The sequence below is a fragment of the Tachyglossus aculeatus genome, chromosome 1, assembly GCF_015852505.1.
Source record: "Tachyglossus aculeatus isolate mTacAcu1 chromosome 1, mTacAcu1.pri, whole genome shotgun sequence".
Lineage (NCBI taxonomy): Eukaryota > Metazoa > Chordata > Mammalia > Monotremata > Tachyglossidae > Tachyglossus > Tachyglossus aculeatus.
Window position 1 is genome coordinate 48,805,564 of NC_052066.1, and position 18,126 is coordinate 48,823,689.

Here is an 18,126-nt window from a genome sequence, read left to right on the forward strand (position 1 = left end):
GATGCTCACGGTCGATTTACCTGGTTGATCCCGCCAGTAGCATATGATTGTCTCAAAGATTAAGCCATGCACGTCTAAGTACGCACAGCCGGTACAGTGAAACTGCGAATGGCTCATTAAATCAATTACAGGTCCTTTGGTCGCTCAGGCGCTTAGTACAGTGCTCTGCACATAGTAAGCGCTCAATAAATACGATTGAATGAAGAAAGGGGAGAAAAACGAGGCACCGAAAAGTTAAATGACTTGCCCGAGGTCACCCAGCAGGAAAGTGACGGGAGCTGAGATTAAAATTCAGGCGTTATGGCTCCCAGACCTGTGCTTTTTCCACACTAGGCCACAGACAAGAAGGATTAAATTTAACTGAGTAAAATTAGATAAGCTAGGTAAAATTGATATTCACCCCACCCTCAGCCCCCCTGCACTTCTGTACAAGTTCTAATTTACTTAAATTAATGCCTGTCTTGCCCTTTTTACTGTAAGCTCCTGGACAGGGAACGTGTCTACTAACTCTGCTGTATTGTACCCTCCCAAGTGCTTAGTAAAGTACTGTACACACAGTAAGCGCTTAATAAATGCCATTGGTTGATTAACAGAAATAATCCTCATTAAACACTGTTCGGCATCACATTCGGTAGTCCATTTAGAAGTCGATGGTAGGGCTGCACAACAAACCACTACCGAGTTAGGCAGGCGGACTTAGAAGTTTTCACCATCTGTAAGAGCTCCTCGGGTGACTGCAGCACTTTCCGTGTGTTGGACTCTCAAGTCTTGCTTTGGTGTCTACACTACAGGCGATGAAGTGTCCGTACACTATGATCCCATGATCGCCAAACTCGTCGTCTGGGCTGCGGACCGTCAGGCCGCATTGAGGAAACTGAGGTACAGCCTGCGCCAGTACAATGTGAGTGAGTTGGTAGTGCAGTATCAGCTAAATTTGGCAGCTGAGTATATTTGGAAACTGCACCTTTCTATTTGTCCAAACACTGTCCTGAACCAAATTATTGCTGTCCCAAGTTGCAGAAGTGGGTGTTACTGGAAGGAATCACGGAAGCGGCTCAGTGGAAAGAGCCCGGGCTTTGTAGTCAGAGGTCATGGGTTCAAATCCCGGCTCTGCCACTTGTCAGCTGTGTGACTTTGGGCTAGTCACTTAACTTCTCTGGGCCTCAGTTCCCTCATCTGTCAAATGGGGATGAAGACTGTGAGCCCCATGTGGGACAAACTGATCACCTTGTAACCTCCCCAGCGCTTGGAACCATGCTTTGCACGTAGTAAGCGCTTAATAAATGCCATTACTATGATTATTATTAGAAGGCTTTGAAACTGAAGCAACTTGGGTAGTTGATATTCTGAGACCTTGGAGAAGAAATGTTCTAGAAACAGAATTATCATTTTGGGAAGAAATTGAGTATCTCATTGAAATTCACGAAAAAGCACTACCAGTTGAAAATAGAGTTGCACATATGTGAAGTACAAACTGTTGTATCCAAAATAATACTATTGATAATAATTATGGTATTTGCTTCATGCCCACTGTGGGCCAAACAGTGGGGAAATAAAAAAAAAAATCAGATTTGGTATACTCTCTGTTCCACAGGGGGCAGATACAGGAGGAGGGAAAACAACTATTTAACCCCCATTTTTCTGACGAGGAGACTGAGGCACAGAGAAGTTAATGACTTGCCCAAGGTCGCATGGCAGGCAAATGACAGGTCCAGGATTAAAACCAGGTCTGCTGGTTCCCAGGCCCACGTTCTTTCCACCAGGTCATGCAGCCTGGAGGAGTTTCTCTTAATTTTTCTAAAAACCCACGATTTTTCTGATGGGTCTTGCATTGACTCGACTTCCATTGATTCATTCATTCAGTCATTCATTCATTCAGTCGTATTTATTGAGCGCTTTTAAGTGCGTACTGTGTGCAGAGCACTGTACCAAGTGCTTGGGACATAACATAACAAAAAATAGTCACAATCCCTGCCCACCGAAAACAAATTTATTGGCCTGGTGGTTTCTGTGTGCTACTTTGGGGATTCTAAGGAGACTAAAAGGCCACCAGGGTTTCAGCATCGTTCCACCATTCATTCATTAAATTGTATTTATTGAACACTTACTGTGTGCAGAGCACTGTACTAAGCGCTTGGGAAGTACAAGTTGGCAATATATAGAGACGGTCCCTACCCAACAGCGGGCTCACACTGACTTAAGGGCAAACCACTTGAGGTTTTTTTGTACCTCAGTTTCTCCCTACATTCCAGGACAGTTTTGAGGAGCAAGGCAACCAATTTTTCTACATGAGCCATCTAAGGAAGTTCATTCTACTTGCACAGTGGATACTCAGTCAGTGTTTACAAGCACATTATGGAAATTTTCCACATTCACTTTGATTTCTTGCTTCATCCCATTTTTTGCCTTTGTATAATACTACTTCTAATAATAATTGCGGTATTTGTTAACTGCTTATTGTGTGCCAAGCACTGAACTAAGTGCTGGAGTAGATAAAATATACACAGATTGGACACAGTCCTGTCTCACAGTCTAAGAAGGAGGGAGAGCAGGAATTTTATTCCCATTTTACAGATGAGAAGACTGGCACAGAGTGGCATGCTCTGGAAGCAGCAGATGAACGCAGGCCTAGGAGCCAGAGGATCTGAGGTCTAATCCCCGATCCACCACCAGCCTGCTCAGTGATCTTAAGCGCTTAGTACAGTATGGACTAAGCCATACTTAAGCGCTTAGTACAGTGCTCTGCACACAGTAAGCGCTCAATAAATACGACTGATGATCTTGTGCGAGTAACTTAACTTCTCTGTGCATCATTCATTCAATCGTATTTATTGAGCTCTTACTATGTGCAGAGGACTGCACTAAGCACAGTTTCCTCAACTGCACAATGGAGATTCATTACCTGTTCTCCCTCCTGCTTTTAGTGTGAGCCCCAGTTGGGACAGGAACTGCATTCGACCTGATTAATATGCATCCATCCCAGCGCTCAGAACAGTGCTTGGCACAAATACCATTTTAAAAAAGAAAAGGGAGGTTAAGGTCACACAGCAGACGAGTGGCAGAGCTGGGAGTGGAAGCCATGGCCTCTGCTCAAGTCTGAATGTGTTTTTAATCTGAACTCTCCCATGCCTCTTTATCATCTCCTCCGTTATCGATCTTTCGTTTGAACCCTCTCTCCTGCCTGGAAGCCGATCCTCCCTCGTCATACGTAACAGATGGCTGTTTTCTCCATCTTCAAAGCCCTTCTGAAATCCCAGCTCCTTCGGGAGGCCTTCCCGACTTAATGTGTAATCTCTGATTATATTCCTCAACTTCCACTTCAGCACTTCTGGGCCACCAGAACATGGGTGGGCTCACGAACGTACACAGCACTTAGGTGCGTATCTTCCGTACTAGATTACTTAAGCGTTAACTCATGTATCTGGCCCCTTTTCCTTCTTCCTCCCATCTATAAATTATTTTATGCATTCATTGATTCACTCAGTCATATTTATTGAGCGCTTACTGTGTGCAGAGCAAAAACTCCTCACTATAAATATCATAATTATTGTCACCCTGCCCCTTCTTACCTCACCTCCCTTCTCTCCTTCTACATCCCGGCCTGCACACTCTGCTCCTCTGGTGCTAACCTCCTCACTGTGTGTCGTCCTCGCCCGTCCTGCCATCGACCCCGGCCCATGTCCTATCTCTGGCCTGGAATGCCCTCCCTCCTCAAATCTGCCAAACTAGCACACTTCCCCCCTTCACAGCCCTACTGAAAGCTCACCTCCTCCAGGAGGCCTTCCCAGACAAAGCCTCCCTTTTCCTCTGCTCCCCCTCCCCTCCCTATTGCCCGACTTGCTCCCTTTTTTTCTATCCCCCTGCCCCACAGCACTTGTGTATATATGTACATATATAATTATAATTCTATTTATTTTTATTAATGATATATATATATGTTGCCAACTTGTACTTCCCAAGCACTTAGTACAGTGCTCTGCACACAGTAAGCACTCAATAAACACGATTGATTGATATGTATACATATATATAATTCTGTTTGTATTGATGCTGCTAATGCCCGATTACTTGTTTTGATGTCTTCCTCCCCCCCTTCTAGACCGTGAGCCCGTTGTGGGCAGGATTTGTCCCTATTTGTTGCTGAATTGTACTTCCTGAGCGTTTAGCACAGTGCTCTGCACACAGTAAGTTCTCAGTAAATACGACTGAATGAATCAATGAATGCATACTAAGCGCTTGGGAAAGTACAGTACAACAATAAACAGTGGCATTCCCTGCCCACAACGAGTTCACAGTCCAGAGTGGAAGGAGACGGGCATCAATATAAATAAATAAAAATGAGAGAAACATACGTAAGTGCTATGGGGCTGGGAGGGGGGAAGAGCAAAGGAAACAAGTCAGGGCGACGCAGAAGGGAGTGGGAGATGAGGAAAAGTGGGGCTTAGTCTGGGAAGGCCTCTTGGAGAAGATGTCTTTCTTGGCTGATAGATTATAAACTCTTTGAGGGAAGGAATTATTTCTTCTAATTTTGACTGTGCTCCTGTCAAGCCCTTAATGCAGTTCCCAGCACACTGTAGGAACTGCATCCCCCTTCGTGTATTGCCTACTTTTGTCTCCATCTATAAACCCCTTCTAAAATCACACCTCCTCCAGAAGACCTTCCTGGATTAATCTCCCCTCCCTATTCCCCCACCTACTACTATTTCACTACTTCTGCTTCACCTTAGTACTAAGGTACAGCCCTGCACCCACCATTTAAATACACATCTTTAAGTTCTGGGCTTCACTCTCCCTGTAATTTGTTGTATTGTCCGTCTTCCCCACTGGATTGTAAACTCCTTCAGGGCAGGGATCGTGACTAGCCGTTGTGCAATAATAGAGCACAGGCCTGGGAGCCAGAAGGACCCAGGTTCTAATCCTGGCTCCTCCACATAATAATAATGATAATAATAATAATAATAATAGTATTTGTTAAGCTCTTACTATGTGCAAAGCACTGTTCTAAGCGCTGGGGAGATACAAGATGATCCAGTTGTCCCACATGGGGCTCACAGTCTTAATCCCCATTTTACAGATGAGGAAACGTATGCACAGAGAAGTTAAGTGACTTCATCATCATCATCATTATTGAGCGCTTACTATGTGCAGAGCACTGTACTAAGCGCTTGGGAAGTACAAATTGGCAACATATAGAGACAGTCCCTACCCAACAGTGGGCTCACAGTCTAAAAGGGGGAGACAGAGAACAAAACCAAACATACTAACAAAATAAAATAAATAGAATAGACATGTACAAATAAAATAAATAAATAAATAGAGTAATAAATATGTACAAACATATATACATATATACAGGTGCTGTGGGGAAGGGAAGGAGGTAAGATGGGGGGATGGAGAGCGGGACGAGGGAGACAGGAAGGAAGGGGCTCAGTCTGGGAAGGCCTCCTGGAGGAGGTGAGCTCTCAGCAGGGCCTTGACTTGCCCAAAGTCACACAGCTGACAGTTGGCGGAGCCAGGATTTGAACCCCTGACCTCTGGCTCCAAAGCCCGGGCTCTTTCCACTGAGCCACGCTGCTTCTCGTGTCTGCTCTGTGACCTTGGGCAAGTCACCTAACCTCTCTGCGCCTCAGTTACCTCATCTGTAAAATTGTGCAGATAAAGGAACTGAGGCACAGAGGAGTGAAGGGACTTGTCCTAGGTCACACACAGCAGGGGCATTGAAGTGGCAGAGCAGGGATTAGAACCCAGGCCCAGGCTCTTTCCACTAAGCCACACTGCTTCCCTCCTAGGCCTCACTGCAAATAAAGACTCCCTTCAAAAGCTTACCTTAACCAAAATCTTTCACGCCAGAAAATGATATCTTTAATCCACCTTCCAGATAGTGGAAATGAGCCCCCAGTTCCCTTATTTTATCCGGAGAACATCTGTCGATCGTCCTTATCTAATATGAAGCCATCACTTACGTCATCTGCTGATGACTGCTTAAGTCATCGGCTTCAACTGTCATCTCTACGCTGATGACACCCAAATCTACACCTTTGCCCCTGCTCTCTCTCCCTCCCTTCAGGCTCTGGTCTCCTCCTGCCTTCAGGACCTCTCCATCTGGATGTCTGCCCGCCACCTAAAGCTCAACATGTCGAAGACTGAACTCCTTGTCTTCCCTCCCAAACCTTGTCCTCTCCCTGACTTTCCCATCTCTGTTGACAGCACTACCATCCTTCCCATCTCACAAGCCCGCAACCTTAGTGTCATCCTCGACTCCGCTCTCTCGTTCACCCCTCACATCCAATCCGTCACCAAAGCCTGCCGGTCTCACCTCCGCAGCATCACCAAGATCCGCCCTTTCCTCTCCATCCAAACCGCTACCTTGCTGGTTCAATCTCTCATCCTATCCCAACTGGATTACTGCATCAGCCTCCTCTCTGATCTCCCTTCCCCCTTCTCTCCCCACTTCAGTCTATACTTCACGCTGCTGCCTGGATCATCTTTGTGCAGAAGCACTCTGGGCACGTTACTCCCCTCCTCAAAAATCTCCAGTGGCTACCAGTCAACCTACGCATCAGGCAAAAACTCCTCAGTCTCGGCTTTAAGGCTATCCATCACCTCGCCCCCTCCTACCTTACTGCCCTTTTCTCCTTCTCCAGCCCAAATAGCCCGCACCCTCCGCTCCTCTGCCGCTGACCTCCTCACTGTGCTTCGTTCTCGCCTGCCCCACCATCGACCCCCGGCCCACGTCCTCCCCCTGGCCTGGAATGCCCTCCCTCCCCACATCCGCCAAGCTAGCTCTCTTCCTCCCTTCAAGGCCCTGCTGAGAGCTCACCTCCTCCAGGAGGCCTTCCCAGACTCAGCCCCCTTTTTCCTCCCCCCGACCCTACCTCCTTCCCCTCCCCACAGCACCTGTATATATATTTGTACAGATTTATTACTCTATTTTACTTGTACATATTTACTATTCTATTTATTTTGTCAATGATGTGCATCTAGCTTTATTTCTATTTATTCTGATGACTTGACACCTGTCCACATGTTTTGTTCTGTTGTCTGTCTCCCCCTTCTAGACTGTGAGCCCATTGTTGGGTAGGGACTGTCTCTATACGTTGCCAACTTGTACTTCCCAAGCGCTTAGTACAGTGCTCTGCACACAGTAAGCACTCAATAAATACGATTGAATGAATGTATGCTTCGGTTTCTGAAGCTTTTTGTCTTCATCTTGTCTTTTTAACTCCCAGGCCCGTGCTCTATCCAATAAGCAGTGCTGCTTCTTTTGTACTGTCCCAAGGTCGTAATTCAGTGCTCTGCGTGGATTAAACACTCTATAAACACTACTGATGAACTCAAATTCACTGTTTTATATTAAGTGTCTAGAAAACTTTACCATATTTGAAGTCTTTTTTTTCCTCTTTCCTTGGCAGATCACAGGACTGAACACCAACATCAATTTCTTACTTAACCTGTCGGGCCACCCTGAGTTTGCGGCTGGAAATGTGCACACCGATTTCATCCCACAACACTACAGTGAACTGTTTCCTCCTCAAACAGCGACCACCAGAGATATTTTATGTCAGGCAGCTCTGGGCCTCATCCTGAAGGAGAAAGCTGCGACAGATGATTTCAGAGTTCATACGAAGGGTAAGGATTTCATTCCTCCCTCTCTCATTTGCATCATTTTTGTGACGTCAAATGCACTGCAGCTATTGCCTAGTGGAAGGAGTTCGGGCCCGAGGGTCAGAGGACCGGGGTTCTAATCCCAGCTGTGCCACTTGTCTGCTGTGTGACCTTGTGCAAGTCACTTCACTCCTCTGGCCTCAGTTTCCTCATCTGCCAAATGGGGACTCAGCACCTGTTCCCTCTCCTACATTCAATCATATTTATTGAGCGCTTACTGTGTGCAGAGCACTGTACTAAGCGCTTGGGAAGTACAAGTTGGCTACATAAAGACTATGAGCCCCGTGGGGGACCTGATTATCTTATCAGTCTTGCCCAAGGTCACCCAGCAGACAAGTGGCGGAGCTGGGATTAGAACCCACGTCCTCAACTATTAGCCGGTCTTAAGTTTTCATCTTTCTTTCACTTTCCAGACCAGTTCTCCCCATTTGCGTCCAGCAGCGGCAGAAGGTTAAATGTCACTTATAGCAGAAATCTGACTCTCAGGGATGGAAAAGAAGGTAAGTATTTAGTGGCAGTTAAGTGTGTGTGATCATTTAATTTTAAATTAAGCAAGATGTTCAAAAGATCCGCTGCAGTTCCACATGAGCTTTGGTATCCGTCAGCAATCCCTACCAGATATTCTTTGAAGCAGCGTGGCTCAGTGGAAAGAGCATGGGCTTTGGAGTCAGAGGTTATGGGTTCAAATCCCGGCTCTGCCAACTGTCAGCTGTGTGACTTTGGGCAAGTCGCTTCACTTCTCTGGGCCTCAGTTACCTCATCTGTAAAATGGGGATTAAAACTGTGAGCCCCCCGGGACAACCTGATCACCTTGTAACCTCCCCAGCACTTGGAACAGTGCTTTGTACATAGTAAGTGCTTAACAAATACCATCATTCTTATTATTATTATTATTTGAGAAAGGTTTGAGCTGTATGAGTTAGATAGCCATTATGATTACTGATTTTACTTTTGGCCCCTTCTGTGGTTGAAAAATAAGGGTAATCAATCAATCAATCGTATTGAGCGCTTACTGTGTGCAGAGCACTGTACTAAGTGCTTGGGAAGTACAAGCTGGCAACATAAGTTCTTGAGGGTGTGGGCTGTGTCTTCTACTTTTATTACTTGCTCTAAAGCGCCTATTTTAGTGCTGTGGATATAGTTGGAGCTCAATAAATGCAGATGCTGATATTCATGGAGAAAGCAGCGTGGCTCAGTGGAAAGAGCACGGGCTTTGGAGTCAGAGGTCATGGGTTCAAATCCCGGCTCCGCAACTTGTCAGCTGTGTGACTTTGGGCAAGTCACTTCGCTTCTCTGGGCCTCAGTTCCCTCATCTGGAAAATGGGGATTAAGACTGTGAGCCCCCCCCGAGGGACAACCTGATCACCTTGTAACCTCCCAAGCTCTTAGAACAGTGCTTTGCACATAGTAAGTGCTTAATAAATGCCATCATTATTAAGTAACTAGAGGTAGAGAACTCCAGTGTTCCAAATTGATTTGACACCCTCTAGAATTGATTTTCCAAGGCTTCTTGCAAATAAATAAGATCAATATATCATATTTATTGAGTGCTTCCTGGGCGCAGAGCACTGAACTAAGCGCTTGGGAGAATACAGTGCCATAGGGTTGTTAGATATGTTCCCTGCCCACAATAAGCTTAAGGAGCAGCTCTGCACACAGTAAGCGCTCAATAAATACGATTGATTGATTGATTGAGAAGCAATGTGGCCCAATGGAAAGCACACAGGCCTGCCTCAGTTACCTCATCTGTAAGATGGGGGTTAAGTGTGTGAACGCCGTGTGGGATATAGACCGTCTCCAACTTGATTGCCTCTTACAGCGTTGGCATATAGTAAACACCTATCAAATACCATAAAATTGTGTTCATCAGCAGATTCCTTTGGCAATGGGGTGGTTGAGTCAAAAAAAAAACCTCCAGGGGCCATAAGGTTCATTATTGACATGAAATAAATCCACCCTTTAGCAATCTCAACCGAGATTCTGAAGACTTGAAAAATAATGGCTGTGGGACTAGATAACACCTTGCTAGCTCCACAGTGTCCTATGTTTGGATCCAAAAAAGCAAACGTCTTTATGGTTCCGTGAGGGAGGGCATGCATTAGACTGTGAGTTCACTGTGGGCAAGGAATGTGTCTTGTGTAGTGTTGTATTGTACTCTCCCAAGCGCTTGGTACAGTGCTTTGCACAAAGTGCTCAATAAATATGAATGAATGAGTGAATTAGGTGGAGAGAATAGTTCCAGAAGGACAAACTTTGGAGTTGACAATCTAAACATGTGTTTCCTATTCTGCTGGTTCAGTATTTTTCAAACCTTTGTAAATAAGGGAGTGAAACCAAACTGACTCCTAAAACAGTTACCCTTTTTGGTAAGGGCTGGGGCACAGTAACAAGCTGTGGGAGAAACTTAGACCGTCCAGTCCCCAATTACCTTCACTAAAAAGAAAAAAAATTCTAAGGATTCAATACAGGTCTTTCCATTTGTGTTATCTTTCATGAAATATGTATTTTTTTCATCCAAAAATAATCCAGAAAGACTCCGTTATTCAATGTATGACAGAAAAAGGAAAGGCCCTCACGCATGTCTAGACTGTATACTCATTGTGGGCAGAGAATATATCTGTTTATTGTTGTCCTCTCCCAAGTGTTTAGTAGAGTGTTCTGCACGCAGTAAATGCTCAATAAATACAATCGAATGAATGAACCTCCATTAGAAACTTAGAAATGTAAAGGAAACTTTACCTTGATCGGTTTTGACTTCTCACAGTCGGCAGGCAGAAAAAGTTAGTTTCTTGGAGAAATAGCTCTCTAACTCTCACAGCTGTAAATTTCTCCTAAAAATTTTCTCTAAGTGAATATCTATTTTTTAACAGATGTGGTCGTAGTTGTGAATTACAACCGAGATGGATCCTATAGCATGCAGGTAAGTGTAACAAGGTTTGTCAAATTATTCAAACTGAATTTGGTTTCTTTCATGCATATCTTTTTTTTACCCCCCATCTTCTGTCAGCCTCAAGTATCATCATCATCATCAATCGTATTTATTGAGCGCTTACTGTGTGCAGAGCACTGTACTAAGCGCTTGGGAAGTATCATGACATCATCAGTTATAACTAAGTCATGAGTTTACATTCTAGGACAATTTTGTTAATTATCTACTGCATAATGTCATTTTTTTGCATTTACTATATTCTTTTCTGAATTAAAATTCAATGAAATCAAATGTTCAGGTGCACTAGTTATTGTAATCAAATCCTGGAGGTGATGACAAGGAGGTAAGCATATGATTGCTTATGGTTTTATGATCTGCAAGAAGAGCATTTCTTTCTGAAAGTTAAACTGCTAAACATATATATATGTGTGTGTGTATATATGTGCAAATATGTGTGGGTATACACACATATATACACGAGAAGCAGCGTGGCTTTGTGGAAAGAGCTTGTGCTTGGGAGTCTGAGGTCATGGGTTCTAATCCCAGTTCCTGCACTTATCAGCTGTGTGACTTTGGGCAAGTCACTTCACTTCTCTGGGCCTCAGTTACCTCATCTGTAAAATGGGGATTAAGACTGTGAGCTCCACCTGGGACAACCTCATTACCTTGTATCTACCCCAGTGCTTAGAACAGTGCTTGGTACATAGTAAGCACTTAACAAATACCATCATCCATTATTATTATTATTATTATATATTATAAATGGGAAATAAACAGGAAGAGATTTGAATCCGGACAGTGTATTGATCAGTAAGAACAAGAGGTTAGTCTCAGTCTTGTAAAATGGATCTATCTTTTAGTGTTATTACATCAATAATAATAATGATATTTTTCGTATTTTTAAGCACCTTTGTGCCAAGCACTGGGCTAAATACCAGGCAGATACATTACAGTCAGATTAGACACAGTCTCTGTGATCAGGTGTAAAGGTTTGGGGTCACAGGGGCAGGTGGAGAGGGTAGAATTTGAGAGGAGATGGGAGAGCTCCTCTTGAGATACCACCGGGAAAGATGGGAGAGTCAAAGAAGGGACAGGAGGAGAGAGGAACTGCAGAGGAACAGGAGAGATTTTAGGGAAATCATGCCTAATGGTTTCAATTTTATCAACGAAGTATGCGGTGAGGTCATCAGGATCAAGATATGGAAAGGGCTGAGGGACAAGGTTTGAAAAGGGAATTTAAAGTCTGAAACAGCTGCCCCATGCAATAAGCATGGGAGTCGATGAGGATGGAGAAGTATTGATGCCAGCCAGATGAGAGGCAGAATGAAAGCTGGCGAGGATGGCTATGAGGTGGATGAGGTTGGTTTGGTGTCTGGTTTTCCACAGCGTTCCACAGCTCAAGCACAGGAGCGGTAGAAGTGAATTGTGGAGGTGACCCGTGGCTGTGGGTTTGTGTTCGTATCTTCCTTATCTTACTCCTTATCTTCCCTCCCAAACCCTGCCCTCTCCCTGACTTTCCCATCACTGTCGACGGCCCTGCCATCCTTCCCGTCTCACAAGCCTGCAACCTTGGTGTCATCCTCGACTCTGCTCTCTTGTTCACCCCTCACGTCCAATCCTTCACCAAAACCTGCCGGTCTCACCTCTGCAACATCACCAAGATCCGCCCTTTCCTCTCCATCCAAACTGCTACCCCGCTGGTTCAATCTCTCATCCTATCCCGACTGGATTACTGCATCAGCCTCCTCTCTGATCTCCCATCCTCCTGTCTTTCCCCACTTCAGTCTATCCTTCACGCTGCTGCCTGGATCGTCTTTGTCCAGAAACTCTCTGGGCATGTTACTCCCCTCCTCAAAAATCTCCAGTGGCTACCAATCAATAAATAAATCAGTAAATACAATTGAATGAATGAATAAACGTTGCAAGGTCTGAAGAAGGACAGGGGAGCAAGGAAGTTGAGTTCATTCACTCATTCATGCATTCATTCAGTCATATTTTTTGAGCGCTTACTGTGTTCAGAGCACTGTACCAAGCCCTTGGGAGAGTACAATACGACAATGAACAGACACATTCCCTGCCCACAAGTTCACAGTCTAAAAGGGGGGAGACAGAGCGCTTAGTACAGTGCTCTGCACATAGTAAGCGCTCAATAAATACGATTGATGATGATGATGATGACAGACATCAATACGAAGATATGTACATAAGTGCTGTGGGGCTGGGAGGGGGGAAGATCAAAGGGAGCACGTCAGGGTGACACAAAAGGGAACGGGAGATGAGGAAAGGTGGGCTTAGTCTGGGAAGGCTTCTTGGAAGAGATGTGCCTTAAGGCTTTGAACGGGGAGAGAGTAATTGTCGGGTTTGAGGAGGGAGGGCATTCCAGGAATTAGAGAGGGTCAAAAGCTTGGAGGTCTCTATGGGGAAGCAGGACGGATTTACAGGGAGAGGGTTATGGGAGAGAACGCAGGTCGCTTAGTGGAATTTAAGTGTTGGTGAAGTTGGAGTTGTTCAGTGAGTAGAGATGATGCTGTTAGCATCAGACAAGAAGCATCAGTCTTGCCCAGAATGTTAATTGTAGCTAAAACAAAGCCTCCTATTGAAATGTTTTCTTCCAAGAAAACATGCTGTTCTGGAGAAGACCAGATAAGAGAGTTCTCATTTATAGTTTCATCTTTAATCAAGAATGGCTAAGGAACAATGAACAGTTTGGAGCCTGGTTCTTCCTTACATCTGAAGGCTGTGCTAGTTCAGCTCAGTCAGATTGTGAAATTCATCACAAGGCTGTAGTGTGCTACCGGTTTGTCCCACAGAATCCCATGAACCAGATTTTACACACACTTTGAAATGGGAAAGAATCAAAGCCGTGTTACTGTGTCCTTTCAATCAATCAATCAATCAATCGTATTTATTGAGCACTTACTGTGTGCAGAGCACTGTACTAAGTGCTTGGGAAGTACAAGTTGGCAACATATAGAGACAGTCCCTACCCAACAGTGGGCTCACAGTCTAGAAGACTCATTTCACCTCATTCAGTGTAATGGAACAACTAAAGGATTTCTGCTCTGAGATAATGTAACTCACAGTGGAAAAGGAAGTTAGAAGAGCCAAGTTAATCCTCTGTGACTAAGAAAAAAAGTCAAGTGAGAAAACAATGAAAAAAATCCATTAAATATGTCATTTGTTCTTTGACCTCATCTCTCATGGCTTGAGGAAATTTAGATCAGTCTTCAATTTATGTTACTGTAGATAGAACTGAAAATATGAGCACTTGACATGGAAGGATTTAAATCGACCTCTCAACATACAAATACATTGATTGGGGTTGTCCATGTAAATCAGGGCGCTATTGTGTACGTAATTAATAATAATGATGGCATTTTTTAAGTGCTTACTATGTGCAAAGCACTGTTTTAAGCACTGGGGGGGGATACATGGTTATCAGGTTGTCCCACGGGGGGCTCACAGTCTTAATCCCCATTTTATAGGTGAGGTAACTGAGGCACAGAGAAGTTAAGTGACTTGCCCAAGGTCACACAACAGACAAGTGGCAGAGTGGGTAATTGAACCCAGAAGACATTTCCTGCTGTTGTTTTAAGTTCTGCTATGATTCTCTACTTTCCTAGGAGAACTTAAAATGTTGGGCCTGTACTAGGAAAACAGCAGTGGTAAACCCAGGACGTTCACCGTATCTCAGAATAGAAAAACATAGTCCTATACTATTCAAAGTATGTTCACACTTGTTAACCTCAGAGAAGCACTGTAGAAAGGATGGCTAAGCAATTTCAGAAGCCCAAAAGTTACTCAAATAGCATGCATTCAGTCAAGATATATTCTCTTAAATTTGTCTCTTAGGTTTTCTTTTGTGGTTTGTTTCTTTTAGAACAGTTCTTTAGAACAGATGCTACTAAAACAGTGTGGTAGCAAAGATCCTTTTGGCTTTATTTGTATTTGCATTTGGCTGTATTTTCAGGTATGAGCTCCTAAGGGCTCTACCAAACACCATCTTTAGCTTTTGAGGAGTAAACAAAATCTTCTGCCAACACCTGTTTTTCCGCCACATGAATGTCCCCCTGACTCCTTAAGCACGGTGTGTTGAAAACCAGACTCCTCATCTTCCCACCTAAATCTTCTCATTCATTCAGTTTGTATTTATTGAGTGCTTAATCTGAGCAGAGCACTCTACTAAGCACTTGGGAGGGTACAATACAACAATAAACAGACACGTTCCCTGCCCTTAAAGAGCTTGCAGGCTAGAGCCCGGGAGACAGACATTAATATTAACAAATAAATGACAGCTATGTACATAAGTGCCATGGGGCTGGGCGTGGGGAGAACAAAGGGAGCAAGTCAGGGCGCTGTAGAAGGGAGTGTTCAACTTGTTGCCAACTTGTACTTCCCAAGCGCTTAATACAGTGCTCTGCACACAGTAAGCGCTTAATAAATACGATTGATTGATTGAGTGTGAGAAGAGGAAAGGGGGGACTTAGCCAGGGGGCCTCTTGGAGATGCGCCTTCAATAAGGCTTTGAAGAGGGCAAGAGTCATTGTCTGTCAGATTTGACCTCTGCCTAACATCCCCATCCGCTCTCGGGGTCACACGTGGAGAGTTTCCAGTACTCTACCAGTCTTGACTACGGGAAGGAGAGTCCAGCAGATGCCTGTCTATTCCATTCCTATCTTGGAAGGCAATCTGCTACAAGTCAAAACTCACGTGCAGCAGCAGCCTGGGAGAGAGTCGAGGGCGGAGACTTGAGTTTACTGCACGGAAGGAGACGATGGTAAACCACTTCTGTATTTTGACCAGTAAAACTCTATGGATACACTACCAGAAGGATTGCAGGTGGAGGTGGAGCGTTCTGGGAGGGATGTATCCATGGCATCGCTCTAGGTTGGAGACCCCTGTTCTTAGGACAGTGCCTGGTACATAGCAAGTTCTTAACAAATACCATTTAAAAATCGGTTTAGCCGGGACATGACAAGGACCTGGGACAAGGTGATAATGGTTCAGATGAAGAGGAGGATTTGGGAAATGTAGAGGAAAAACTGGCAGGGTATGAGAGCTGAAAGGGCAGGAGGAGGGGTCAAAGAGAATGCCAAGACTGCTGGCTTCAGATAGAGGGAGAAGAGTTGTGTTGCAAGTGGGAAGGGGATGTTTGTCTTGTCTTGTCTTATGCCGTCGAGTCATAGCAGCATGGCTCAGTGGAAAGAGCCCGGGCTTTGGAGTCAGAGGTCATGGGTTCAAACCCCGGCTCCGCCAAGTGTCAGCTGTGTGACTTTGGGCAAGTCACTTCACTTCTCTGTGCCTCAGTTACCGCATCTGTAAAATGGGGATTAAGACTGTGAGCCCCCCCGTGGGACAACCTGATCACCTTGTAACCTCCCCAGCGCTTAGAACAGTGCTTTTCACATAGTAAGCGCTTAATAAATCCCATTATTATTATTATTATTATTATATTGTCTCTGACCCATAGCTATCCCATGGACACATCTCTCCCAGAACGCCCCGCCTCCATCTGCAGTCGTTCTGGTAGTGGAGCCATAGAGTTTTCGTGGTAAAAAATACTGAAATGATTTACCATTGCCTCCTTCTGTGTCGACTCGAGTCTCCAGCCTCGATTCTCTCTCAGGCTGCTGCTGCCCAGCCTGGGTGAGTTTTGACTTGTAGCAGATTGCCTTCCCAGCTAGGAATGGAATAGACAGGCATCTGCTGGACTCTCCCTCCCGTAGTCGCGACTGGTAGACTACTGGAAACTCTCTAGGTGTGACCCTGAGAGGGGAAAAGCACTGGCGTAAGTAAAAGCTAATCAGATTGGACACAGTCCATGTCCCACCTGGGGCTCACAGTTTTAATCCGCGTTGCACAGATGAGGTCATTGAGGCCTAGATAATTTAAAAGATTTACCCAGAGTCACACAGCCAACAAGTGGTAGAGCAAGAGGAGTTTGGAGAGGAATGGTAGGAGGAAGGTGGGGCAATAACTGGAGGGAGCCGTGGGGTCAAAGGAGGGTTTTTTTAGGATAGGGGAGTGTGTTTGAAAGCAGTGGGAAAGAAGCCATTGATTGGAGAGCAAACAGTTGAAGATGGCTGTTAGGGAGGGAATAAGGGAGTAGTATTCTGATAAGGTACAAAGGAATGGGGTCAGATGTGCAGGTGGAGGGGTTGGATTTTGAGAGAAGGCAAGAGGAGATGTTTATCCTTCAAGTTTATCCTTTCCTGCCTTAACTCTACCCTCTCCTCTGCCAGACAAAACTATTTCTCCTCCCTTATTGACACCCATGCCCATCACCCCCGCCAGCTCTTCCGTACACTCAACTCCCTTCTCAGGCCCCCGGTTCCTCCCCCTCCTCCTTCCCTCACCCCCAACGATCTGGCCTCCTACTTCATTGATAAAATTAAATCCATCAGGTCTGAACTCTCCAAAGTCACTCCCCGCCCTTCTGCAACCCCCCGGCTCTCAACCCTCTCCGCTACTCTCCCATCCTTCCCAGCAGTATCCTCAGAGGAGCTCTCCTCCCTCCTCTCGAGTGCTACTCCGGCCACCTGTGCTTCTGACCCCATTCCCTTTCATCTTATGAAATCTCTCGCTCTGTCCCTTCTCCCCTCCTTAATTTCCATCTTCAACCGCTCACTCTCCACTGGTTCCTTCCCCTCTGCCTTCAAACATGCCCACGTCTCTCCAATCCTAAAAAAACCCTCTCTTGACCCCACCTCACCTTCTAGTTATCGCCCCATCTCCCTCCTACCATTCCTTTCCAAACTCCTTGAATGAGTCATCTACACGCGCTGCCTTGAATTCCTCAACACCAACTCTCTCCTCGACCCCCTCCAGTCTGGCTTCCGTCCCCTACATTCCACGGAAACTGCCCTCTCAAAGGTCACCAGTGACCTCCTGCTTGCCAAATCCAACGGCTCCTACTCTATCCTAATCCTCCTCGACCTCTCAGCTGCCTTTGACACTGTGGACCACCCCCTTCTCCTCAACATGCTATCCAACCTTGGCTTCACAGACTCTGTCCTCTCCTGGTTCTCCTCTTATCTCTCCGGTCGTTCTTTCTCAGTCTCTTTTGCGGGCTCCTCCTCCCCCTCCCATCCCCTTACTGTGGGGGTTCCCCAAGGTTCGGTGCTTGGTCCCCTTCTGTTCTTGATCTACACTCACTACCTTGGTGACCTCATTCGCTCCCACGGCTTGAACTATCATCTCTACGCTGATGACACCCAGATCTACATCTCTGCCCCTGCTCTCTCCCCCTCCCTCCAGGCTCGCATCTGCTCCTGCCTTCAGGACATCTCCATCTGGATGTCTGCCCGCCATCTAAAATTCAACATGTCCAAGACTGAACTCCTTATCTTCCCTTCCCTCCCTGACTTTCCCGTAACTGTTGATGGCACTATCATCCTTCCCATCTCACAAGCCTGCAACCTTGGTGTCATCCTCGACTCCGCTCTCTCGTTCACCCCTCACATCCAATCCATCACCAAAACCTGCCGGTCTCACCTCCGCAACATCGCCAAGATCTGCCCTTTCCTCTCCAT

General features: G+C 45.5%; 1 protein-coding gene across 2 annotated transcripts in view; it reads left to right on the forward strand.

Annotated features, from left to right (window-relative positions):
• The window catches only part of MCCC1 (methylcrotonoyl-CoA carboxylase 1), a 68,709-nt gene that overhangs the window by 32,670 nt on the left and 17,913 nt on the right, over window positions 1–18,126 (forward strand). For both annotated transcript variants that reach the window (XM_038749816.1, XM_038749824.1), the window contains exons 12-15: window positions 792–901; window positions 7,413–7,629; window positions 8,079–8,165; window positions 10,536–10,585. In XM_038749816.1, coding sequence (XP_038605744.1) covers window positions 792–901; window positions 7,413–7,629; window positions 8,079–8,165; window positions 10,536–10,585 — 464 coding nt within the window. The remainder of the gene's footprint in view (window positions 1–791; window positions 902–7,412; window positions 7,630–8,078; window positions 8,166–10,535; window positions 10,586–18,126) is intronic.